This window comes from Gallus gallus, chromosome 2 (assembly GCF_016699485.2).
Source record: "Gallus gallus isolate bGalGal1 chromosome 2, bGalGal1.mat.broiler.GRCg7b, whole genome shotgun sequence".
NCBI lineage: Eukaryota > Metazoa > Chordata > Aves > Galliformes > Phasianidae > Gallus > Gallus gallus.
Window position 1 is genome coordinate 107,091,004 of NC_052533.1, and position 27,311 is coordinate 107,118,314.

At 41.4% G+C, this 27,311-nt stretch overlaps 1 protein-coding gene across 5 annotated transcripts in view; it reads left to right on the forward strand.

The window, feature by feature from the left end:
• Window positions 1-27,311, forward strand: part of DTNA (dystrobrevin alpha) — a 220,355-nt gene that overhangs the window by 104,068 nt on the left and 88,976 nt on the right. For 4 of the 5 annotated variants that reach the window (XM_046937866.1, XM_015282622.4, XM_025147924.3 and 1 more), the window contains exons 2-3: window positions 16,366-16,433; window positions 25,093-25,173. In XM_046937866.1, the coding sequence (XP_046793822.1) occupies window positions 16,367-16,433; window positions 25,093-25,173 (148 nt within the window). In that variant the 5' untranslated portion in view covers window position 16,366. Of the gene's footprint in view, window positions 1-447; window positions 586-16,365; window positions 16,434-25,092; window positions 25,174-27,311 lie in introns of all 5 variants that reach the window. The other variant, XM_046937865.1, reaches the window with a different exon arrangement.

The window sequence follows — 27,311 nt, forward strand, 5'->3', positions numbered from 1 at the left end:
ACCAAACAAGCTGACTTTTGTCATGATATAATCAGACGTGTGCAGATGTAATCTCTGCTCGGTGTGCTTAAGGAGAATGGGAACAAAGAGAGTTGCTCTCTTTTTTTGTTCAGAAAATTGTTTGTGGGATAACTTTATAGCTTTGATGAGAGATGAGTGGTGGGAGGGTTGCTCCTTACCTAGGAGAAGCATCTGTGACTGTTAGAGGAGGGAAAAAAGCTCACTCTCTTTTGGACACTTGAGAGTACTTTTATTTGTTCTTTTCTAATCCTTTGCTATACCAAAAACTAAACAGACAAGACAGTGATTATGTGTATTTTTGATCCTTGCAAACATGTAATTCAAGTTTGATGAACTGATTTTTTTTCGATATGTTTGCGTATTAAAGGTGAAAGGAAAGCAAATGAACATAGGAAGCATTGGGTTTTGTGTATTTTTCCTTTTCAGAGTAGCTTACATAAAACTGTTCCAGGATCTGAGCTTTCAACACTGTTGCAGAATTTGGCTGATGTCATTTAATTATTGCTGGCAGTTGTACCAACTTCAAGGCACGTGAAAAGATTGATTCTCCCACTTTTTTTTAAGGTACATTAGTTCGTTGTTTTAATGGTTTTGTAAATTAGTTTTGTAATCCATCAGAAGAGGGGTGGCCAGCAGTGACAGGGAGGTGATTGTCCCTCTCTACTCTGCCCTCGTGAGGTCCCATGTAGAGTACTGTGTCCAGGTCTGGGGCCCCCAATACAAGAAAGACAGGGAGCTGTTGGAGAGGGTCCAGAGGAGGGCCACAAAGATGATCAGAGGGCTGGAGCACCTTCCCTACAAAGACAGGCTAAGGGAGCTGGGCTTGTTCAGGCTGGAGAAAAGAAGGCTGCAGGGCGACCTAATTGCAGCCTTTCAGTACCTGAAGGGAGCCTATAAACAGGAGGAGAGTCAACTCTTTGAAAAGGTAGATAACAGCAGGACAAGAAGAAATGGTTTTGAGTTGAAGGAGGAAAGGTTTAGGTAGGATGTTGGGGGGGAAGTTCTTTACAGAGAGAGTGGTGAGGTGCTGGCACAGGCTGCCCACAGAGGTTGTGGATGCCCCGTCCCTGGAGGTGTTCAAGGCTGGGCTGGATGGGGCCCTGGGCAGCCTGCTCTAGTATTAAATATGGAAGTTAGTGGCCCTGCCTATGGCAGGGGGTTGGAACCTGATGATCCTTGAGGTCCCTTCTAACCCAAGCCATTCTGTGATTCTATGATTAATAATCTTGCAACATTTTCACACATTTCTAGTCTCCCCCCAAGACAATGACACCTTTTCGGACAGTACAACTTCAGTAGATAATTCAAAAGAACGAAAATGTAGCTGTTTGTGTCTCGGACTTGAATTTTACTTACCTAGCTAACATGATTTTCATAAATACATATTCTTTTTCTTTGTTACATGAGAAATTAGATGGAAAAATAAAGAGTTTGAAGGAATTCCATTACATTTTTTCCCCTCGTTATTTTGACCTTATTACTGCTGTGAGTTATTTATAGCTCAGTGACTGCTATGTTTAAAAGCTTTGTGAGAGGACTGACTGTATCAGAAGCTGAATATTTGAAAGGCTTCCAGGATCACTGCTACTTTGGATGAGGATCTGTTCCACACTGATCTCTTGTGGGCCCTCAGCTGTAAGATGACCTCCCATAGGCAATTCATTCAATTGACATACGAATACTTACCTCCAGAAGTGTTGCTTTGTAGTGCTGTTCTACCTTGCTCAAGTCTCTGTGATGTTGTGCAAAAAAAGAAATGCAATTGATGATACTACTTTAAATAGCCTGCTTCTGATATAGTGAGGAATGACTGGCACTTGGTATAAATGAATGGTCCTGGCATTGGGGATTGCCAGTGGAAATCTTTGCAGTATTTCCCAGTTGAAGAAAAATGAGGTGTACGCAAGGAACACCATCAAAAGGCCTTTTTTTGCCAAATATTTCAACACCTTACAACATCTAAGCCTGTTCAAAGCAAAGATATCTGTCTTCTCTGGCTGCTGTATGAATAAGATTGAGTGGCAAAATTGTAAATAAAATAAAAAAATAAAACGAAGTTGTAAATAACTGGAGAAAAGGCCTGTCTGCCTTTTTAAAGTTCCCTTTCTGACTCGTTTGTGTTGTAAAACCACGCTTCCACAGACTTGCTTAGAACCAGGCCTGCAGCTAAATATTTACCCAATAGATTTTGTTAAATCTATTTCATTGCCTCTGGAAATGAATTCACACCTCTAATTCCTAAGTAACCTTTGCCTCTGGGCATCTGTAGTGAAAAGCAGGTATTAGAAGAGCAGAAATAGAGTAGAAATAACTGATAAACTGAGTCAATAAGCAATGGATTGAGAAAACAGAATAATTTTTTGTCTCTCTAGGGTTTGGAAATGGAAACTTTTTAGCTGAAAAGCTGAGTATTTTAGGTCCTTTAGATGGTGCTGGAGAGAGATTTTCAGCTGCATGTTGTCAGGCTTCCTGTGCCTTCCAGGTCGCCTCCAGCCCTTTCCAGGTTGGATCTCTGGAGAGAAAACAATGCTGTGGGGAGGCGCCACCACTTTGCAGTGGGAGACCTGAGGAGGACACTATCTTCTTGGAATTGCTTTTCTCAGGGGGCAGTAAAAATCCCTGGTCAGCTCAGAGAGTCTCTGCAAGGCCCTGCAGTCCTGCAACGGGTTGTATTCCATCTCATTGGCAAAAGTGAACCCCCACAACTGAGACACAGGTTGAGTAGATGACTACTTGCCTCATGTAGCAGATAGGCCCACCTGTTTTTCTTCACTGCTCATTGTATTACACTGTGTTCTTTCAGCACACCCACTAGTCCTCTCCTTCTTCTACTTTTTCTACATTGCCATGGTTCTCCTCTGCCAAAATGCCTTTGCTTCTTTTACTGACTTTGCCACAGCTTTGTCTTGCCTTGGCCTGGGGTCCTAATACACAGGAGTCACTCATTTCCTGATCTGGAGCCCCATCTCTCACTCTGCCTACCCCTAGACCTGTGACCTCTAGAAATCCAACTCTGATCTGTAATGGTTGACTTGGCTACCTGTCTCCAGTTTGGTCCTTAGTTCCTCCTAGCTAAGTACATCGTGATAATGCATTGTGATGGCAGATCAAGGCTCACCGGTGTTTTTTCCACTCACTACACAGGTTTTTCTTTCCTCTTTGCATGATTCAGGAGACCAAGGTGGGCAGATGGGGGGTGCTCTCGCAGAATGTTGGGACAGCATACCCCTGTCCTCGTAGGAGTTTGCCATCTGTGAAGGGGAAGAATTTATTCCAGAAAGTTCCATTATACTCAGTTTCTGCATGTAGCTCAAGCACCTTGTGAAAATTATCAGTTAACTGAACCCAGTCCTAAAAATGACCCATCAGAACTTCTTTTAGTAGAAAGTGAAGAACATGTAAGTAGTCACTTGTACCAATGGGCTTCACCTGCTCCTTTTTCTGAAGGAAAGAGCAGCTTCTTCACAGCACTAGCACTACTCCTAGACATCTTGTGAGATTTTAATGCATTTTGCTCATGTGTAGTGTATATTGTCTTCTTTCTCATAGGTAAAAGGAAAGCTTGATTGTTCTTCAGTCCTTTTCATGTTTCAGCCTTCGAGTTTTCAGCACAAATGAAAGATGAGCCCAGAATCCAAAATCCAGCTGTGCAGTTCTTTGCATTCCTTTACTCTCTGTTTACACTGCAGTCTGAGGCAAGAACAAAGTGTTTGACTGTCACCGAGCAGTCTGCTGTAGGACATCACAACTTTGTGGTACAGCATGGGAAGTCTGAGAGGCGGGAATCAGTAGAGACAAAGTGGATAGTTTGGGAGAGATGCAGCAAAAGAAAGGTAATAGTGAAGGCAGAAATAGCAATGAGGGAATAGGATGTGGCTAATGAGCTAGTCTCTTTTAAAGACTGACTGTTTAAGAAACTAGATTATGAAATATGTAAGATGAAAAGAATGAGTATACACATGGGGAATGAAAGATGGTTCTCTGCTGTTTTGTACCATCTGAGGATCTTTCCTGGAAATACTTCTAGAGTCTCCATTCCACCTCACTGAAAATACAGTTGGGCCTACAATATATACAATAAAGATTTATTGGGATAATTTTAAAAGCCGGACTGTAGGGCATTCTCCACATTTCTTGAGAGACTGCCCAAGCCTAACACATCTTTCACTTCAGAGTTCCCCTGCTGAGATACAACAGTTTCTGTGTTTAAGTATCACTCTTTTTATTCCCAATTAAACCCTGTGTATCGTGCCTAATAATTCAGCTCTCTCAACATCAACAGTATACAACTGTTTTATTTGCAGTCCATCAGCATTCAGCAAAACTGCATGGGTTTGATATTACTCTCTTCCCAGAAATCAGACTGTCCTGTCTCCATCCTCTGATTACTTCCCCATGTCTCCTTCTCACTCCTTCCACTCTGTCAATAGCTTTCAGACAACTTGGTGCCTGAACCAGAGTGTAGTAGTTGAATGAGGTTGAACCAGAGCCAAACAACGGAGAAAGTCTCTTGCTTCCTGCTCTGATATGATGCGTTTGATAACACAGTCCACTGCTGCTTTTTTTTTGTTGTTGTTGTTGTTGGAATGCTCAGAAGAATATTAGACATCATCTGAGAATTAAGCAAATGGCACTCGAGGTGCACGTGTTCTTGTTTTTAAGTATCATGAAGCAGCTTAGTTTAAATCTGCTTAAACTACTTCAAGTTAGATGCCTCTTACCAGTGTATCTGCTGCATCTGTCAGCAGAGTTCTCTTTGGAGGTAGTTTTGTCAAGGTGGTGATGAGAGACTTCTGACTAGCATGGAGCTCTCTTCAGTCTCAGTTTCTGTTGTCTGAAGTAAACAGGTTGATGTTTGATGTGCAGTTGGAGCACTGCGCCAAGGAGCTGGCTGCTGGCTCAGTGGAGGTTGTGAGTGGTGCTTCAGGGAGTGGAAGGGCTCTGTAGCTACTTGCTGGTCCTAACTGCGCAGATGAGTATGTTCTTGCTTGTCACAGTCGATTCAAGTACATTTTTTGGTCAATGTTCAAGCCTAGATAAATTATCTCTCTCCCAGAGGGTTCATGCCATACTGATGCTCTTGGGGCCTAATTTGTAGATCCCTGGACAAAATACCCCAGCGGGTCTCACTGAGGTGATAGTTATGAATGAACAGTACCTGTTGCTGTTCATATTTCTGTAACGTTATACCTACTAAAGTATTTCACATAAAAAATTAACTTGCATTTAGCATTAGTCTATATCTCTGCAAAATACATCATGTCTTGCAAGTTGCTGGAGGCCCTAGCACTCTCCACACTGCTGCAGGCTGCTTTCTTTTCACATGATCATCCCTTCTCTTTCCTTTGTCATCTTTGAGCCTATTGATGTAGTTGATAGCCACCATTTTTGCTCACCGGTCTGCAAAATACCTACATAAGTGTGCTGGATCTTGGAAATCATGCTTTCGTAGCTAGAGCTCAGTGACTGGGATTGCACCACTGGGTGTTCTTTGAGCCAGTTCAGCTAGAAATAGCGTGTTGTTGGGACTTTAAATCCCACTTCTGAATGTGACTGTGACCTAAAAACAGGGACAGGGAAGACCAATGCGGCTGTTGAGTAACTTCTTGTTGTACTGATCTGATTTTGCAAAGTATCCCCAAAAACTTATTGATTGACGGTCTTGGATTATTACATACCTACTGTCTGTCACAGCCAGCTTAATCAAAACCTTCACAGCTGATGACAGCACAAGAAAAGGGAGAAGATGATGTACACCAGATTTCCACTGTCTCCAGGCACAAAGATCAGGCCCATCCGTGGTGGGATGCAGCCACATTTTGCTGGCCTATTTGACCACCGCTCCAGCTGTGCACTCCAGTTGGCACTTTGCAGTAGGATCCGTGTGTCTGCCCATCTTGCAGCAGTGCTTCCATACCCTCTTTGGTATTCTGCAGGGGAAAATCCTGCACCAGTGAAAATGTTGACTTCAGGCCATTAGTTCTTCCTGGCAATGGGAGACATACAGCATGTAGAACATTTATTTTCCTTCATAGCTTTAGGCATGCATTTAAATATAAACTTGTTTTTGTACTGGGTGTATAAAGAGTAATAGACCTGAGCAGAAACAGAAGGAAAATTAGATCTTTGTAAAGGAAGGAGGTACTGCAATATTAGTCTGAGGAAGTTTAATCTTTTGTGAAGCATGACAGAAGCATGTACAGATCTGAATTGCTGTGTGACAGTATCTTGGCAACTTTGACACCTCTAGTAACATGTGGTTAGTGTTAGAAAGTTAAGTTTTCCACCAGGGCCAATGCATTTTGTGCATCCGTTGCTATGCTCGCATAGGAGTGTGTTTTGTCTTGACTGCCCTTACATTAGCATTCCTAAGAAGCTATCTACTTGGTTTACATGAATGAAAGTCTCTTTAACAGCTGTTGGGGGATTTCAAAACACACAAGGAATCCCCACAAACGTAGCTTCCAGCCTGATGAGCTCTTCTTCCATGTTGCTGTTCTCCCCTTTGCTTTCTGCACACTCTCATTCTCCCCTTGCCGTATGAGAGGTAAATTCAGGACACTGAAATTTCTCCAGATGAATGTCTGCTCACAGACGTATTTCTACCAGCTGAAAAGTTTACTCTGCATTGAAAGGGTGTTGATAACCTAAATACTCCTTCGCAATATAATTAATATTCTTTTGTTAAAAATGTTCCTCTTCAGGCATATTTTGTATATACAGATGTAACTCTAGTTTAGAGTGGCCCAGTGTTACTGCATGTATCTAAGAAAGAATAGGATCCATGAATCATGCAAAGCAGGATATTTCTGCTTATCCATTTACAAGCATCACCAGCCATTAGCTTTGCAACCCATATTTCAAGCATTAGGTGTGTGTTGTGGCTTAACGTCTAAGACTATTTGCTACATAATTATATTGTATTTCATTTTCTTCTGTACACTGTTGTAATGATGATGTTGCCTAATAAAATAATGTCAGATTTTAATTGGGTTAAAAATAATTTGGTGCAGTAGGTTTTTTATTTGAGAAAATAAACTAGCTAGTAGTGCATATCAGACTAGCCATTTGTTAGTTCGTGTTTGTTTAGATTTTTTGTCATCCTTAACCTGTTGCGATAAGAGGGGGTTGGTTTTTGTTGTCTTTTATGTAAGTTATTACAATCCTTGATCGCCTTATATCTAATATTTTGTCGTGAGGATGGAAGTTGCTGTGATATTAAATACATCTATTATTTATTTAGTGGTTAGTTTTGCAGAAATTTCTGTTTTGAATAAAAAGCTGCACCTTATTAATCCCTGAGATGAGTTATCCAGCCTAACAAGAAAGGATCTGGTAATACTGCATGAGAGTAGTTCAGCAACTGGAGGCCTAAATTTGCTGGGAGGCAAAGACAGAATATATTTGCATCAAAGGCAGTTTCGTAACAGAAAAGCTTATGCTAGCCTTCTGTGGTGGGATACTTGAGGAATAACCAGTGATGTATAAACTGACATAAAATGTAGGTCTTTTCCACAGTTCACTTTTATATGTGTCCTGAATAGCATCTCAACATACTCCCAGATAATGGATGAAAGAGGGAAAGATTTCTATGGGTTTGGTCCTCTCCTCTTTAATTCCTTAATTCCTTGTGCTTTCTAAGTGACCTCAGTACTCTGTAAACTTCTGCGTGGTATGTGGAGGTATGTTCTTTGTTAGATACTTCTCTGCATGTGAATAAAGCCAGTCATGTATTGAAAGGTATTTTGACTCCTCAAAGTGCCATTTCCAAACACATCTTCTTCTGTTAGATGTTTATTGAGAACAAAATAGAAAAATCTTTGAGTCCAGTTCAACACTCCATTCCTTTTCACCTAATACTCAGTCACCACAATGGGGTTCAAGCATATCATTTAAGTCTAATGTGTGTATGAAGGGTTTGCTGAATAAGAACATATTAAAGACAGCTTTTGTTGAACTGGAGCCTGTCTGAGTTTGCCTTTCCTTTGTGTTCACTGTTAGGAGGCAACAGAAATGTTTGTATCTGGCTATGATTTCTGATCACTTACCTTTTTACAAATTTTGATGTCATATAGCTTGGGTTGGGTTGTTTTCTGCTGTTTCTTCTCTTATCACATGGTACTGCCAGGCTACTTGTCATGTTTCTTCTGGATATAACGACTGTATTGATGTACTGCTTATGAGATTATTCACGAGTATGCAGGCAGGTATAGAATAAGAATGTACAAATGCTGATTTCAGTCATTGACTTTGTATGGTTGGTATTTTAGCTGAGTATCCTGAGGACTGAACTGTTGTAGCTAAAGCTGCCAAATGAAATCATTTAAACAATACATGTGGCACTTATATTCCCACCACAGACTTATAACTTAGAAGACTATAAGACTTGAACTTGCATCCTTAAATGGGATCTGGTATTTGAAAACAGAATTAAATGCAGCAAGTTGGTGTCTCCTTTAAAAGAGTCCTAACTACCAAAATGGTGGAGTTGTACCACTTCTACCCAAGTCATCAAGCCACTCACAGAAAGGATACGTTCATGTAAAAAGGAGAAAATCTCCCATGTCTTTATTCTCTGACAATAGCTAATTGCTAAAATGCCTTCTTCAGATATCGATCTGATCAGCTCGTAGGATAATCTACTTGCATTAAAGCTCTGGCTTCTCTCTTCATGAGTCATAAAGATGCAGTAATCAAGGCTTTTTTTTTGCTTTGGAAGGCATACTTTTTCCAAATATACTCATAAATTCAATAATTGCCATCCTACTGCCAGTCTCCTCTTCTAGCACCTGCTATTACTACTTAAGACAAATTAACAGCTACCACTATGAAAGAATATATGTGAAGATTTTCATCAGCGCCTCATCAGTCTCTCATTTATAATTTGTTTTCCACTTTTCCCCAAATTAGATCTTCTTAGGAACTCGCATTTCCATGGGAATGACTTTAAAGAATCTTCTTTCTTAGCTGTGTTGTTGAGAAAGAATTGAGAATACATCTTCATGAATCTATTTCTTACCATGTTTTGGAAAAATAGAAAGTAGAAAAAGTCCAGAGGGGCCCATTTCATGCATAAAGATGAAGAAGTTTAAATTCTTGGTTCTCAGTTGAATAGCAGAAAACTCTTCTTAGCTGGTAAGGTTTTTTCGTCCTCTCTAAATCGATGGCTATTCATTTAATAGTTTGGATGCTGAAACTATTGATCAGATAAGGTGACAAAAACCAGCAGCTTCCCTGTTAACTAATTTGACTACTCAACAATACATTCAGTGAAAGATTTTCACAGTGCACACAGGGGAGCTCAATAACCTCAGTTGCCTAGGAATGTGTCTTCACCCACAGCTAGTATTTGGTTTATTTAGATGTTTTTGTAATTCTACCTACTGTCCTACAGCAAATAATCATCAAATCCCTATTTACAAAAGCTGACAACTTGTCTTATTAAAATTGGCAGAAGCCAGGAGATGCTTCCCAACACAATCACTGACAGCTTACTCAAATGAATTTGGGTTTAATTATGCCAGCACAAGAAGAACTGAAAAGAAATCTTTGACTAAGAAGGAGTTTAATTATATCTGACATCCTGTAGCCTCCTTTGTGCATCCACAATGGCAAATGAAAAGAACTGTGAGGAGACCATCGTACCAGAGTATTGGTGTATCAATTACATACTTTCTGTGATAAAAGTCCTTATAGCTTTTTATCCCCTGAGTTTCATTAAGGTTTTCCCTACAAGCTATTCTTTGTCTAACCAAATGAAAGAAGTAGAATTGCAAACTTGAGCGTCTAGAGGTAATCAATACAATATCGATCCCGTTTCTCAGAAAAATAGTAAAAAAAAAAAACACCAACAAATGTTGAATGAAAAACTACATTTTGGGTGAAATCCAGGTCCCTGAGGAGGGCATGGCAGAGCTCCACTAACAGATTAACACATCAGACAAGCGGATTTGGCATTGCCTATTGTCAATTTCTGTGTCTGAGTTTTGAGGGTTTGTTCTTTTTCTGAAAGGTGTTTTTAGTGTAATAAAAAAAGAAGTGGCTGTTAGCAAAAGTTATTCCTAGCAGCCCCTCAGCACAAAGGCACCGAAACATTGTGAAGTATAAAGAAAATCAATATCTGCTTAATTTGCTTTAAAATATTTAATGAACTTGGACTAAGTATAATTTGAAGATAGCATTTGAATAGAACTTTGAAGAGCTGTATTTAAATCTGCACCATTTAGCTGAAATCAATCGTTGCTCTTTATCAGAATTGTTTATCAGAAGTTATGTCAATGAAGCACTGGAGAAAAAGATTTTGGAGCTGAACAAAATGATTTTATTGGATCGCTTTATACTCTCAGAGGGTGAAAATATGTTTGAAGCACCGAGAGCTGGTTTTCCTTCCGTGTTTCAGCCAACAGAGTAGTTTCTTAAAGTGCCAAGAAGGCTGACTCTAAAAGCACGTGATTGGAAAAATATATCTGAGCACGTTGTGCGTGACGGCCTCAAGGATTGCCTTGCTTCAATGTCTTTCCTGTCTCAAGTGGTAAGGGTCTCTTCTGTTGAGAGAAATCCTTCCCTGAGTTTTGTGGAGAAAAGCTGAAAACTATACTCTACAGGCACCCATAGAAAGGTTTCTGGATATATTTTGGCCTAATTAATAACTTCTACCTCCAAATAGTCCCTTTCTCCTTACACTGTTGAACTCCGTCAGAGTTTATTTTTCAGAACTTGCAAATAAGACCCGTGTAACACTCAGACTTCCCTGGATACTGGGCATTACAAGAATGGGTTGCAGTGGGTGCCTTATTGGGCATTTTTGGCATTTTCCTTCTAAGAATGTGAAGCTCCTGAAGGGGAACTGATGAAAAAATTGGTGGAAAAGTCTGTCTTAAAAATGAACAGCACATTTTGCTGAAGGAATAAATCAAGGGAGATTTTTTTGTACAGTATTAAAATTGCAAAACTATGACAAAAAAATAAGAAGATGGAGGATTGCAGGGACTCGCATTGAGTGTAAGCCTAGCAACAGCTTTCATTTTGTCTCCTTCACTGTAAAAAGCTCATCTAGATAAAATACAAACAAGCACTGTAAGTGCAATGCAATTATACCTAGCCTCAGGAAAGAGCACTGAACAATTTTATTATAGTGCCAAAGATTAATCCTGGAATGTAAAGCTGTGAGAGTCCTATTACGGACCTGCTTCATTAAAGGATGTGGAACAAGACGTTCGTAAGGCACCAATAAATCCATTAAGTGACAGGGGACTCTGAAATGGCCTTTGATGATTTTAGTTATTAAAATTGCTGAGGTTGCTGAGGTTGGTGACTGCAAATACACTTGTGGCTGGCGCCCACTGTCCCTTTTAACTCCCAGTCCTCTGGTCCAAATTCTCCTTGAAATAAGCAGCCATCACTCCGCTCTAGTTAAATGGGCAACCCCCAGCTACCCGGACTGAATCCAGTATGGATTCTGGACTGACAAGATGCGAGAAAAGAACATGTGTGTTTAAAATCTGCTCTTTCAGGTAGCTAAGAACCCAGAGTGAACAGTGCTTCAAACCCAGGCATCATCTAGAGTTTTTTCAATTCCTTATCAGATCACTGTAAGCTGGACCTTAGCAGGCTCTTTCATTTCCATAAACTGGAATTTCTGGAGCTGAAAATGCCCCAAAAGAAGCAGCAGCACTTTGATAAAACTGTCCCAAGCAGTGGCAGACAAGAAGCCCGTGCTACTGAAGAGCAGTACTGTTGTCTAGTCAAACATGTCTTTAAATTTTGACCAGCAGCGTAAGAAATAGCATCTGATTTGTCAGCAGCATGAAGAAAAGCCATTGGGAAACCTGCAATTCTCTCTGCATCCTAACGCCTCCAACTTCCAAAGATACCTGAGCAAAGTTTTAAATGGAAGTATTTTGACGTTTCATGTTAGATTGAGAAGTAGCTCTTTAGATCAGGGGTTGAAGATTTCCATGCCAGAGAAATACGTGCTGCTCAGATAAAGGATGCTTGAGCCCTGTTGATATTCTCTACCAAATGAAGTTATTCTTTCCAGAAGTGACCTGGGGATACTCACTGTTGATTTTACCAAGCTTCTGGAGCAAAAACATCCAACTAGAAGGTACATCCCAGAGTATTCTCAAGTGCTTCAGAGCTGCACTGAGCACAAGTGGACAAGAGTGAAGCAGACAGAAATGTTTTCTTTTTCTTCTGTGCCAGCTGCAGTGGAAAGAGCAACTTCCATCCAGTCTACAAAGCGGGCAGACATGTCACTGATCTGGATTTGGAGCCTCTTGTGTCAAGGTTGTAAAAACGCACAGCTGCGTCACAGCCATCACGTAGGAGTTTATGAATTTTCCATGCCACAATTAATCAATTTCAGTGTATGATTTTCCTCGCTGGCACACTTCCTGACTCCCTGTGGCACTTCATCTGTCACTGATAAACAACACGGGGATTTGTCAAAGTGTTAATGGGGGTGGCTTTTCTCAGAGTCATCAAACTGTGCACGTATGTGAGTGTCACGTTAGGGGTTTCTTACAGTCTCCTCCTGAATTTATGGAACTCTCGAGAAGAGAGCTCCTTTTCCAGTTAAACAGGCAATTACCTCCTTTTGGGTTTTGGAGCAAATGGTTTAGCGGTGGCAGGTGTTGCTTTTGCCAAGTTCAAGAAGCTGGTAATATACTAATTGGTGACTTAGAATTTAATAAAAAGCAATTTATCCTAGAAATATTAAAGCCAGAAAAGCACTTACGTGAGACAGAGGTTGTTATACTACTCGTAAATCAAAGTGGCACAAAGGAAAGAAAAGTAAGGCATGAAGTTCTCACCTTATGTAGAGATGGTATTTTCTCTCAGATTTTATAAACAAATAAAACATACTAAAAAATAGGCCAGCTATGCTTCTGGTGCATGACAAGCATGAAGATGAAACTGTCATTGAAACAGCTCAAATCGGGCTAAGCCATTTCTTTATCGATTGTTTTCCCTCCAACTCTACTGACATTATAAAAGCATTCAGCTCAAAGCATCAGTGGAAGTGAAACATTCATGGTATCCTTTTCAGTGACTGGAAACCTTATGTTTAATGATTTCTGCTCCAGAATGCCTGTAACATATTGAAGCCTTAATACCTCGCTAATCAGTACCTCACTAATTAGTCCATGACAAGAATTTTAATTAGGTGCACAGTAGGTGTTCTCCCTGTGTGCAGAGGAGCTTTTTTCCCAGGGAGAAAAGTGAAGGAAAAAAGATAGCAAAAGGCACCAAGGGAAGACAAATACATCTCTTCTACTGAGAGAAGAGTGTACAAGAATTAATATTTGTAAAAGTTTTGTCTCTGATAATTTATTCTGTTATGTAAAATATGTTCAACTTCACTTTGTGATTTGCTCCTTCTCACTGTAGAGCATAAGGTACTTCTTTTTTTGTGAATTGGCATTTGTTTTAAGCCAGACAAGAAATACTGGAACGTTACTACAGTCAGTGATGCTCATGGGCAGCTGCAAGGACTGAGCTGAGAGCATCCCAAAGTACAGGTTTCTGTAACCTGAGTTAAAGAGCTGAGCTGCACGTCTGTGAGCTGGAACAAGGTGAACAGGGTAAAAAGGAGATGCACAAAACCCATCACCAGTTTCATTAGTTCAGCCTTGGCTTGGGCACATTCTAGAATTCCTATCAGAGGGAACCTGAAAACAACTGTATTGATCATTGTCATCTGTATTTGGTTGGCTGGTTCTATCAGAGAAAGATGCAAGGGAGGGATAGGAGATACTTCTGATGATATTGCCAGCACTAATATTCTTGTTAGCTTAATGGTATATATGCCACTGCAGAGAATTTTAGGAGTGTTTTGGATGAAGGCTGTTCTGAAATCTGCAAAAAGCTACTGCAGTGAGTCTTAGAAAGTTACTTGTATTTATATACATGTAACTCAGGCTTCCAGAGAGAGGCCCTTGTCAAGTCCTATGATCTCCATACACTCAGGTTTTGACGCTGTGAATGAAGTGTTTCAGTAGATATGGGACATTCTGAAAAGTGATGACCATGTCCGAAGAACCCTTCATATAAAGAGATGTAACCATCAGTGAAGTAAAGATAAGGATGAACTGCATAAAAGAGAAAACTAGTTGATGATTTTTACCCTACTGTGTAAGGAGACTTCAGCAAAAGGCTCCCTGGAGGAACATGAGATCTTGCTGTAGAATTAGCAGTATTTGAAAAATGCATTTTTCACTTGGTTTTGATTGGGAGAATGCTTTCACATGGTGAATATGGTCACAGGTAAGCCATGCTCAATGGATGCTCTGTCAGTATTTAAAAGCTGTGACTAAAGAATGCTTTTATCTACAAGGCATTATAAGGGAAGCATGAATAAAGTTGCACCCTTTTTGTTTCCAATAAACACTGAAGCAAGTCAGAGGTTTGAATGTTTGTGAATCCAGTGATTGTTGGATGGATAGTAGTGAACATTTCTGGAAAGAAATGCCAAATTAATCAATGGAGAGGAATCTGTATTATTTATAAGTATAAATTGTATCAGGAAACTGAAAGAAGATAATGTAGTTGTTGTGCCAAAATGAAAATGACCCAGGCTCGGTCAGTTAATATGAACAGTATGTACATTGTTGGTAGAGTGGCTCTGTATATAGTAAAAGTCAAAGAAGAAGATGATGCTCTGTGAACCCCACTACAAATAGTTGTAGATCTAGTAATTTCCCATAGCAAAACTGTTTGCTACTGTAAGTTCAGTTAGAAAGAGAAAAGTGTGGGGAACTCGAGCTGGGATTAGTGAGATTACATGATTTTTCATCTTTTATGGGAAGAGATTTAAAGCTGGTCCAGGTACAAATAGTCTTGCTATTTAGAATGTAGGATGGGTATCTTGAGGCTTATCTCATTTTGCAGATTGTTGTGAGCCTTCCTTGACACTCCCAGCCAGCAAGGCACAAACTAGCTCCAGATCAGAGGCTGCACGGCCACTTCAGTAAAGCCCCATATTGAAGGCTTTTATCTTTAGAGAAAGGCAGCTCCATCTTAATGCCATGATACGCGTCTGTATCACTCGTAGCCAAATTAGAGCATGGGTGAACTTGAATATACCTGAAACATGGTACAGTCGTGCCCTTTGTCTGCTTCGTGATGAGACCGCTACTCACATCACAAAATGTCCACCATAAACAGCACTTTAGTGGAACCTTTATCAATACTCTGAGAATTGAATAGGCTATTGGGAAAAGGCAGCTATAATGTACCTTCATTTGAACAGTGCATTGTGGAAAGAAAAATAATCAGAAATCTCTTATGTGACTGCTTTCCTTTCTCCAAGAATAAAAGGAAACTAGTCTTCCATCCAGAGTCCTTTAGTAGGCAGATAGTAGACTTCAGCAATTAATACTTTCATCCTTCCTATTAAATACATGTGTGGGTTTGCTATTGAAGACAGCAGTGTATTTTGGATTCTGTTCCTCTACAGAGTATCTCTTATTCATCCCACATGGCCCAATGTTATTTGACACGATCTAGTTGAAATAAGGGTGTAGATTAAAATGCAGGTCGGAAGCCCGAACCAGCCTTGTTTTGCTAGAGTAATTATCCATAGGAAGTGGTAAAGCTGACACAGATTCCATTTTTTAAGTGATGCTAAAGATGTTTGTCTTTATTCTGGAAGCTTTAGTCTTTTACAGTTTGAATGCCAGCTGTGAAGGAAGCCGTAGTTTTTCTCTATTCTCTATCCAGCAGTGGTGTTCGTAGTAGTATTCTGAAGACTGGAGGACAAAATATTCTTACTTCTGAGCCTCTTTCTGGAACTCATTTAATCAGAACCATACTGTCCTGAGTTTGAGTGAATATTTGGAGTGTATTTGCTTGAGTAAATAGAGGTGTTATGTTGTGGAGTATGGATTTAGTTGCTGTTGTGTGATTTTTTTTCTGTCTCTTCCATCCAGAACTGGCGAGAAAAACATTTTCTAAGCTATAAACTAATTTCTGAATCTTTTATGATTTCTTCTCTCTTATATAATTTGAACTGAAGATTCCTTATTTAAGAAAACCTAAACTGAATTTCAGAGCTTGTGTTATGTAAGTCAGTTAGTTACATCAAGCGGAAAAACTGAACATTGCCTTTGGGAGATAGAGAAGGAGAAAACAAATGCTTGAAAGCAGAGTCTAGGGAATGGAGGGCAATTTTGGGACCAGCTTTCCCCCAAACCATGCCACAGAGAGGCTGGCAAAAGGCACTGAATACATGTGGAGCACCAGTCATCCACAAAGGTTCTCCGGGATCGATTATGGATACTTAAAAATGAATGTTCTGCCTGGGAATAATACTTAGACTTTTCACATGATTTTGTCTTCCAGAATGATTGAAGACTGCGGGAAAAGAGGAAATACCATGGCAGAAAGAAGGCAGCTGTTTGCAGAAATGCGTAAGTACTTCCTAGAAATTTCAGTGCGTTAGAGCAAGCCACTTGCAATGCAGTGTCAGTAAAATTTATGTAAGCTTTCCATCTCAAGTAACTGATACCTTTGTTTCACAAGCAGTTTAGTATTGTGAAAACAGAACTACAGGAAAATGGGCTGATTTGACCAAATAGCAGGAGAAATGAATTTCCTACACTGACTTTTGTATTTTTTCTACACTATGTTATATTATTTAAATTAATGACTTCTTGAGACAAATATGCTGAAATACACAGGTAGCAGTGAATGGGCATGAGGGGGGAAAATGTCTCCAAAAGCAGACGAGTGCCCATCCAGTCTCTGAGCAGTGCCCACCTTGGAAGACAAAGCTCCTCATCCCCTTCTTCTACCCCTAGTTTTTATTGCTGAACATGATGCTGTGTAATACTGACTACCCCTCTGGTTATTACAAGTCAGCTGTCCTGACTATATCCCCTCCCAGCCTCTTGCTTATTCCAAGCCTGCTCACTGTGGGGGCACAGTGGGAAAGTAAGAGCACCTTGATGCACTGCTCAGCAATAACTAAGAAACACTGATGTATTGTTGACACTGTTCTAGCCAAAAATCAAAAGTACAGCACTATGCAGGCTGCTATGAAAGTTAACTCCATCCCAGCCAGACCCAGTACAGTCTCTACCCTTTATTCCCTATCACTTGCATCATGCTCACGTCTTGTATGATCCACCATTCTCCAAGCCCTTTAGCATATATGCAGATACAATTCCTTTAGTCTAAGAGCCATTCCCATCAATTGTCCATAAAATACCCATTCAAATGTCTGTAGAAATCCGTTCAGTTAATTTGAACCATAACTTGAGCACCACCTGTTGTGGTGGTCACTCAGGACAAGATAGACGATGAGTTGTGTTGTGTGCTGAAATTAGCTTAGGTCGGATCATTACTGCACACGTCCAGTTCCTTACAAGGCTCATCTTCTGTTGTTTTAGGTGATTCCTGCTATAGTACTTTGACATAGAAGGATAACATACAGCAGTGACATACAAACTGGACATAATTATGATGTTTACAACTCAAATCATGGGTTGTTTCTCCCCAGGGTTAAATCTCCTTACGGTACACACTGGGTTTCACCATCCTCACACATTACCCACCAAGTTTGCCCGACTCCTCTTATGAAAGCAACCCCACAAATATGTTTGCCTTTTCCCAAGGGAAGAACAACCAATGCCATCTTTCCCAACCAGTTCCCTACGTGCACCGTGGAGACTGTACTGTGGGGACCTTATCTCCTTCCATAGTATGTAGTGATAAGAAGGAAGATGCTCTTGGTACTCAATTTTAGTCATTGAACCTCTTGGGAAGTCCTTCCCGAGCCAAGATGCAGGCCCAAAGGGTGAATGAGGAAGAGAGATTCTCTTTGAATCCATGAAGCTGGAAAGACAGTCTTTGTGTGGTTGGTGCCTTGATGTCTGTCTGAGCAACCAGTTGTCATGAAACTGTAGGCGTACATCTCTGGGGTGTCGCATACCAGCCTCCACTACATGGATTGTGTGCATTGTACAGCATCTGGATCTTTGGTGTCCTGTTTGTTATCCAGATTGCTATAGACGCTGTCCACCACTGCTCATTCCCTCAGATACTTTCCTCAGCAGTGGTCCACTGCCCTTGGTAGTTTACATTGTTTTTGAAGGCAATCATGTTCATGCTTGACATGAGCTGCCTCCAGAGGCTGCAGACAGCTGGCCCTTTTCTGACTACTTTGTGGGTTAGGTGGTCCCTAGTGAGGGATCCCAGCTGCTGAGCTTCCCTGCCCTCCAGTTCCAGACCACTGGCCCCACTGGCCCAGCATTTGAGCAGCCAGCTGCTCTCCTGGATCATGGCCACAAGCATCTCACATGTCCCACAGCTTATTCAATATTAGGGACAAGGTGGTTTTTGCCTCTTCAATGATGTTTCTCTTCCCTTCCATGTCCTCACATCTGCCCCACTCAGGAGCAGGCTGCTTCCCATGGTTTTCTCTCCTGCTGCCATTCATGGGGAACTTCCTTGTCCCTCACCAACAACCAAGAGTTGAGTGTCTGGTTTAGCCACAATGTCTGTTTGTCCTCAGATCTGCAGACCCTCCCAGTGTCCATCTGTGTGCCCTCAGATCCAGAGATACTCTCATCCCCACCAGGGGCTCTGTATAGAGCATCTTGGTAGACGTAGAAGGCCCCAGCATAGTGCTAGAAGCTGCTGTCAGGAAAGACAAGGCATCTGTACTTCAAGTGATGCATCACAGTGCAGAAGACTGAGAAAGGAAAAAAAGAGAACCTAGATGCTGTGCAAGCAATAGCTAAAACATTGGTATATTATCAACACTGTTTGAATCACAAGTCAAAAAGACAGCACCATGCACGCTGCTCTAAAGAAAGTCAGCTCTATCCTAGCCAGACCCAGTACAGGGTTTCATGTACCTCAGACACCACTTCAGTATATTTTTTATAATGTCTAGTTAAGCTTTGTGTTCCCTGCAGAACTGTGTATCATGGATGTGTTGTTCTAACAATGCTCCTGCTATTCTCTTGCCAGTCCCCTCCTACTTCTCTTACAAACAATCCACCATTTCACAAGGAATTTGTATCGTGTATGAAGTTTGAGACTGGCACCCTCATGCTAGATCTACCAAAGTTTTGTCTGATGGTTAAGATTCCTATTATTTGTCCCTTGAAATATAGTAAAAATGACAGAACAGTGATACTTTGATTTTTGTGAGTATTTATTCCCCGAAATATTTCATCAATTTAGCACTAGGAGCTGGTTGCCCTGTTCTGCCCTGTGTATCAAGACTTTGGTTCTCTGAATCTAAAGGCAAGGCCTTAATGAAACAAGGCATTAATGGGACCAGAGCAACAGTGCACTCTGAAAGGCCAGGACTATCCTGGTGAATCAAATGTGGTCAGTACTGTTCTCCAGGGTTGAGCTCAGGTGCACTGAATGGTGTACGTCTGCAATACTGAGCTCTGCAAAATAAGGACTTTTCATTCAGCTAGCCTGTTGAGAACGGGCTTGGCCCATTCCACTGCGTCCACCAGCTTTGATCATGGAAACATAAAATCATTAAGGTTGGAAAGACCAGTAAGATCATCTAGTCCAACCATCAGCCTCTGCCTTTGACCGCTCTAGACCACATCATTCAGTGCGTCATCAGCCTTTTCTTGAACACCTGCAGGGATAGTGATTCTACCACATCCCTAGGTAGCCTGATCCAATACCTCACCACTCTTTATGAGAAGAAATTTTTCCAAATATCCAACCTGAACCTCCCCTGATGAAACTTTAGGCCATCACCTCTTGTTCTGTCACAGTTATGTGGGAGAAGAGGCTGACCACCACCTCACCACAACCTCCTTTCAGGTCATTGTCTCCCCTGAGCCTCCTCCAAATGGAGCAATCCCACTTCCCTCAGCCACTCACCATAAGACTTGTGTTTCAGATACTTCACCAGCTTTGTTGCCCTCCTTTGGACACACTCTAGGGCCTCAATGTCTTCATTGTAGTAAGAGGCCCAGAACTCAACACAGTACTTGAAGTGTGGCCTCACCAGTGCCAAGTAGGAAGGGACAATCACCTCCCTGGTCCAGCTGGCTGCACTGTTTCTGATACAAGACAGGATGCCATTGGCCTTCTTGGCCACTTGGACACACTAACGGCTCATGTTCAGCTGGCTGTCAACTGACACCCCCATATCCTTTTTCCTCCCTGGAGCTTTCCAGCCACTCTGCTCCAAGCTGTAGCAATGCATGGGTTTTTTGTAACCAAAATACAGGATCCAGTCCTGTACTTTTCTGCTCCCTGCTATGGGCAAGGACACCTGCTAGACCAAGTTGCTCATAGCCCCATCCAGCCTGGTTTTGAGTGTCTCCTGAGAGGGGGCATCCACAGCCTCCCTGGGCAACCTGTTCTAGAGTCTCAACACCCTCACAGTAGAATTTCTTCCTAATATCCAGTCTAAATCTACCCTCTTCAAGTTTGTAGCTATATGGTAACTATTGATTTACGGCCTGAACCACTAATTGAGCAGCTGAGGAAAGGACCTGGTCAGCCCTGGGAGCACAGGTGAAGGCAATTCACCTTTGCAACCAGGAGAGGTAGAGCCTGGCTGCCTCATTTAAGGGCTGACTGCCACTAGAGAAGGATCTCTTTCTGGAGGTTCCTCCTTTGTGGAGTTTTCCTGTTAGCCTAGATCTTTAGAGGTAGGTGAGCAGTCCTTTTTCCTTTCCATATAACACATTTCTATTGCATGAGTCCTTCTGTCATTACACCTTTTGTATCACTCTTCCATTGTATTGATCTTTCTGATTGTTATAGTAGCTATTTCTCCTCATGCTGTTGCTACCTGCCCTTACAAAAAGTCCCTCCCCTGCTTTCCTGTAGGCTCTGTTCAAGTACTGGAAGGCTGCTATGAGGTCCCCCTTGGACCCTTCTCTTCACTAGGCTGAAAAGCCGCAGCTCTCTTAGCCTGACCCTATAGGGGAGGTGCTCTAGCTTATGTGGAGGACTTGAGCTTGTATCAGCTCAAGTCAATGGCAAAACTTCATTAACTTGAGTCAGTTTGACATGGTCACGAACTCCCAAGCCAGGAGATAATTCTCTACAAATTTCTAGTGAGGATTTATGGTTTGTCTCTATGAGGTTGAAGGCTGCTTTGTTGTTTTGAGGGAACTAAAGCAGTGTTTCTAAAATACACAGTGAGCATTGGGAGGACAAGGAGGGATTATTTTCCCATATAATACACAAATACTCATTGACTAGTATCTTTTTTTCTTTCACATTTTAGTGTATTAACATGTTTACTTGTGTCTCCTTTTGGTGTCAGGTATTCCTCCCTTTTCCCATTTGCCTGATATGGGAACCATTATACTGTGCCCTGAACCAGTGATTGAGCACCTGGTGAAGGGATGTAGTCAGCCCTGGGAGCACAGGTGGAAGCAGTTCACCTGTGGGACTGGATAGGGTGAACCCAGGGTCAACTCCCCTCTACCTTCATGTAAGGACTTCCTTTCGGAGTTTTGTGTTCTCTGATCTTTAGAAAGGGGGTAAGTTATTCCTTTATTACCAAATTGTGACCAATACCTTTCTTTGGTCATGTGAAAGTGACTAAAGGCAATTTTATCTGCTGCCTTCTGTCATTACAGCCTGTCTGTCTTCCTTCTTTTCCTACACGTGGTTCTAGAGAACTGGGTTTCAACTAGGTTAAAAGAGACTAAAAGACCCTACTTTCTAGGGACTAACTAATATGTTGTAGGTAAAGGGATGTCCATGTTCAGAAAATGCTCAATTTTGCATGTTGAGAGTATACCTTCAATTCCTGCATTAGTATAGAGGATGTGCTTCAGTACAGCAGAAGCTTGTCCTGCTGTTGTTGCGTTTCTTCAGCTGTGTGCAAGCCCCCACAGTCTGTGTTTAACAATAAATATGTACTTCACATGCTATACGAACCCTTGATAACACAAAGTTTCCAAAAATTGTTAAAAAAAACAAACAAACAAAACCATGCAATTCTGGTAAAAAGTTAAACTCTACAATTTTAGAGGAAGAAAATAAGTGATATAGAGGACTTTGCCAGTGTTTTAGTTTCTAGTGATACTGGGCAAGTCTGTGGTTAAAATCCCATGGTATTTTTAGAAAGTGGATTGTGCTCAAGAGTACACAAGATAACAGCAACAATAAAAATCCTTCTATTCATTCCTTTTTAAGTAGTTCTTACCAAGGAGGAACTTGCCCTCACTTCAAATCTGGGGCAGTGTGTGCTTTTCCCTGTATTTAGAGAAGTTTAGTTTGACTTTCTTCAGAAGAGGCATTTGCAAATTAGTATCATATTCCATAGAGTCTGAGTCCAGATTGTCTTATCTCACAAAATACACCAGTGGATGTCAAATCAGTAGGCTACCCTTGTTTTAACCTGACATGCTCATATGTATCCAGACTTCTCTGATGGAGAGTTCATAATGAACATAGTTGTGCTGCCAGCACATATTATTTAGCATGGAAAAAGCAACCAGAGCTTGCAATGTATGCATGTCTTTTTATTTTATTTTGCAAACAAGTAGTAGTACATAGAGAAGGACATTCAAAAGAAACAGTGAAACAATGCCAGTAGTCAAAGAGAATGAGAAGTCACTGGCAATCCTGCTAGGCAAGTTACAAATTTGGTCTCATTTGCCACACATCTTTCCACTTACTTTTCAGTGCTCTCCATGTAGGAGAAGCAATATTTTACAGAAGTGGTTTGACAAATAGGTTTCAGACTATGGTAAAATGTGATTTGTGTCAGAATTAGATAGCATGTTCCAGGGATTTATCAACAAAAAGACATAGTCGGAAAGTAATTGTGTGCAATTAGTAGGGGGGGGAGGAGGAGGAGAAGAAGAAAGCAACATTACTGCCTACAAAATTGTTTAATTGTTGATACTGCAGCCTAGAAAGTACTATGAGCCAGAGTCTCGCTTTGCTTTGAAAAAGTGCTAGATTGTTTAAAATAGTGTGGGTGGATGGTGCCAATATGGCTATATGTACAGCAGTAAATCTGAGCAGCCAGTTTAAATAATGTCAAGATAAATCCTGAAGAAAACATTTGGGAAATGTGTAAAAGCTTGAATAGGTCTATCTCTAAATAGAACTTATCTCTAAATTGGAGAGATATGGATATGAGGGGTGGACTACTTGATAGATAAGGAATTGGTTGGAAGGCTGTATGCAGAGTTTTGTGTTGAATAGCACTATGTCCAGGTGGAGGCCGGTGATGAGTGGTGTCCCCCAGGGGTCTGTCTTGGGACCAGTCATCTTCAGCATCTTCATTGATGATGGGCTCAGGTTCAAGTGCACCCTCAGCATGATTGCCAATGACACTAAGCTTAGTGGTGCAGATGACACGTTAGAGGGAAGGGATGCCATCCAGGGGGACCTTGGCAAACTCAAAAGGTGGGCCCATGTGAGCCTCATGAGATTCAACATTGTGAAGTGCAAGGTTTTGCACTTGGGTCAGAGTAATCCCAGATACATATATGGACTGGGAGAAGAACTCCTTGAGAGTAGCCCTGTGGAGAAGGACTTGGGGGTCCTGGTGGATGAAAATCTGAACATGAGCCAGCAGTGTGCTCTTGCAGCCTGAAAGGCCGATGGTATCCTGGGCTCCATGAGAAGGGTGGCTAGAAGGGGAGAGGGACTGTCCCTCTCTTCTCTGCTCTTGTGAGGCCTCATCTGGACTACTTTGTCCAGGTCTGGAGCCTCCAATGCAGGAAAGATGTGGAGCTGTTGGAGAGGATCCAGAGGAGGGCTGCAAGGATGATCAGAGGGCTGGAGCACCTCCCCTACAAAGACAGGCTGAGGGAGCTGGGCTCATTCAGCCTGGAGAAGAGAAGGCTGTGAGGAGACCTCATTGCAGCCTTCCAGTATTTAAAATGGGATTATAAACAGGAGGGGAATCAACTTCTTACAGGGGTAGACAGTGACAGGACAAGGGAGAATGGTTTTAAGCTCAAGGGGGGAAGTTCTTCACAGAGGGAGTGGTGAGATGCTGGAACAGGCTGCCTGGAGTGGGTGTGGATGCTTTGTTCCAGGAGGTGTTCAAGACCAGGTTGGACGGAGCCCAGGGCAGCCTGATCTGGTACTACACCTGGAGGTTGGTGGCCCTTCCTGTGGCAGGGGGGTTGGAATGTGATGACGCTTGGGGTCCCTTTCAGCCCAAGCCATTCTGATTCTGTGATATTTCACTCCCCTTTTTATTACAGCCTGAGTGTATCTTGTGTAGACATGTTCTGTGTGGACAGTCCCTTACGAAGCTCTATTTTAGGTTGGTACCTTTCCTGCCTAGGAGGTTGCTCAGCTGAACAGGACAGTTCTTACTCTTTCATTCTAGGGCCAAAAATCATGAAAATGTGCAAAGATTCAATTGAACATTCCCTTGAAATGTGTGGTGCAATTAATAATCAGCCTTGTATTTAATAAGCCGTAGTGTAGCTATGCAACAATACTTGTTGGGTAGGATATACCAGCCAAGAAGGAGAAAGATTTAGTTAACAACCTACTGTATCCCCTGGACAGCTGCTCTGGTAATCTTGCTGAATCTTTAAGCTGTAACAACCAGGACCATACAGTATGTGAGCCAGAGAGCTGACTACTTGAGATCTCCATTGCAGAGAACACACCTCTATGAATTGGAGGATGCCTTACACTCCCTACAGTATTTTTGCTTCCTTCTGCAGGTTGCTATCAGTCTATTACTTATGGCATGATATTGTTTGTAATTTGGTTTGCTGGCAATACCTTATTCTGATCTGGCATGTCAGCTAAAGTTATTTGTGAAATATTAAAGTTAGATGAAGGTTTTCATCCTGTTGGAGCCAGGCTGTTGTCACTTAACCTGCAGCTTGACCAGATTGTTCTTCAAAGTGGCAGACACAGTGGGCTGCCTACCTCTCGCCTTTCTGCACAGAAGTCATTTAACACTGTAGCTCCTACCCCTTCTTGCCTACCCCTCACTACCCTCCCTGCAAATGAGATAGCCTTGAAAATAGTTAATCAGAGTCAACTGTTATGTTCTTTGTTCTGTGCTTTCCCTGTTATGAAAGATGCACATAGGTCACATTCCATACAAATGTTGCTGTTATTCTCTTCCACTAGGGGCTCAAGATCTGGATCGCATTCGTTTGTCCACCTACCGAACAGCATGTAAACTTAGATTTGTTCAGAAGAAATGCAACTGTAAGTATGTCAGCACTTCTTTCTTATGCTATTGGTATTAGATTTCCATTGTGCTACACAGTCTGCCTTTCAGATCAGTCCCAAAAGGGGCTGTTGGATCTAGCATGGCAAAAGACACCAATCAGAGCACCTGGGAAGACTTCAAATACTGGCCTGTTGGTATAAGGAGCTTGTCTCTCACGTGCCCATGATTCAGTCACAGAAGCATGGGTCTTCATGCAGGCTGCAGCTATAATTAACATGAATGCTAACTACACTCTCCAGTTTTATTTTAAATAATATTTGGGGGTTTCAGCAGTCATGCAAATTAAGAGTTATAGCAACTCTGTGATGGAGTAAAGGTGATTCTGTTCCCTGTCTGGAGTGCAGCAAAGTATGTGCAGTGTTAGTCCTATTTTTTCCAGAAGGCCAGCTGGACAGATCTCTTCAAGAGGATGAACCTACTTATCTCTGCTTGTCTTTCTTCCACCTTCCTGACTTCATTCCTGAGAAGTTTCCCACTTGATTAGTGATCTTTTTAGCATTTCTTCTGAGATCTGGTCTCTCTTCCTTTACTGTTTCAATTTCTATTAGCACATTCATGAGAAAAGCTATTAACTTTAATGGAGTTTAATGCATATAAAACCTGTTACGGATTGTATCATTTATTCTCCATCTAAAATATTGTTCAAATATGTGGAATGATGGGTTTTGGTTTATGTGTTTTACTGAATCTTTCCACACTAAGTTTAATGAAACCCATCCTACCTGTGGAAGCTCTTGGTGGAAACAGGAGGAGGAGGACTAATGCAGAGAGAACAGGTTTTTTAGTCTTCATACCTAAACTAGAATGACAGCCTGGCTGTGCTTGTGCCATGCACAGTGGTAAATGCATTAAGAAATGTTCCATAGATGGGGATTAACCCCCTGGGAGAGAGTTCCTGGTTTTGAGGTTATACCTGTCTGTGTTACAGAGATGTTTAATTCATGCTGTCCATACATACTACAGGGACCAAGCTGTGACAGAAAAGACTTTGGAGAGTGTTTAGTAGATTGTTAACAGAGTTGGTCTTTCAATCACTTCTGCAGTATGTTTCTCATATTTTTAATTTGTATTTAGCTGAAGTATGGGTTGACAGATTAGTACCACATTGCAAGCAGACTGCCAGACGCAAAACTTAGGAAGGGCTCAGTACCTACCCAGCAGCTGTTTTGTCCCATTCAGAAGGAAATGGGTTCAGAGGCACTATTATGCTGTGTTCAGTTGATAATTTTTTAATTTTTTTTAGATCTTGTTTAAAAGGATGAAATTTCCACTTGGTTTTCATGGTAATAGTTCAATAATCTGAAGTGACGGGATTATCTAATCGTTTGACACTGATAGCAAAGATTGCAGCACTAATTGCTTTAATAACCGTATGCGAAGCAAATGGAAAAAGCATAAGAATGAGATACCCACATTGTTAGGAGTGGCTGACTGGCCAAAAATATTAGCTGTTAATCTCAACTTTCTTCCTCTTAAGTGTGAACTACTTCTGTGAAACTCTTCCTTTTGTTCTTTGTGTAGAGATCCAATGCACACAGCCTTCGGTTGACCGGTTTGCACTGAGTCCCTCATGGGCAGTACTTGCCTTCTGGCTGTCATTGGTAACCTAGGAGAGGTGGTTTGGTGGCCTTACATCAGGAGTTACACCATATCAGCCCTTTCTGGGGGGAAACAAAGTCTTAAACAAAAACGCTGTCCTACAAATTATGTTCTATGTAACTTAAGGGATTATTTGTGTTGCTCTGGATCAGGCTGAATTGAGTACATATTTTCACCATAAAGTACAATTTTCTAATTTCTGACTGCTGCTCTCCCAGATAGCTTCCTCTCACTGGTAAGAAGAGGAGTCATCCACTGTGAAATGGCTGTCCAATGCAGAGCTTGTAAACATAGAGCCACTGAAACAAGCACTGGTCTGAAATGGTTAATGTCTGACCTCTTGGCTCATGTTAATGACTCTTGTTTCCTGTAGAAATTGCCATTAAGCTCTACTCAGTACTAAGATGGGGGAAGGAGGGGAAGTGACATAGGGAAAAAACTTCTTGTTGTATCAGCTCTTTCATATATGAGAGAATATAAGAAGGAAGAAGCTCAAAGGCAGTCACACTCTACT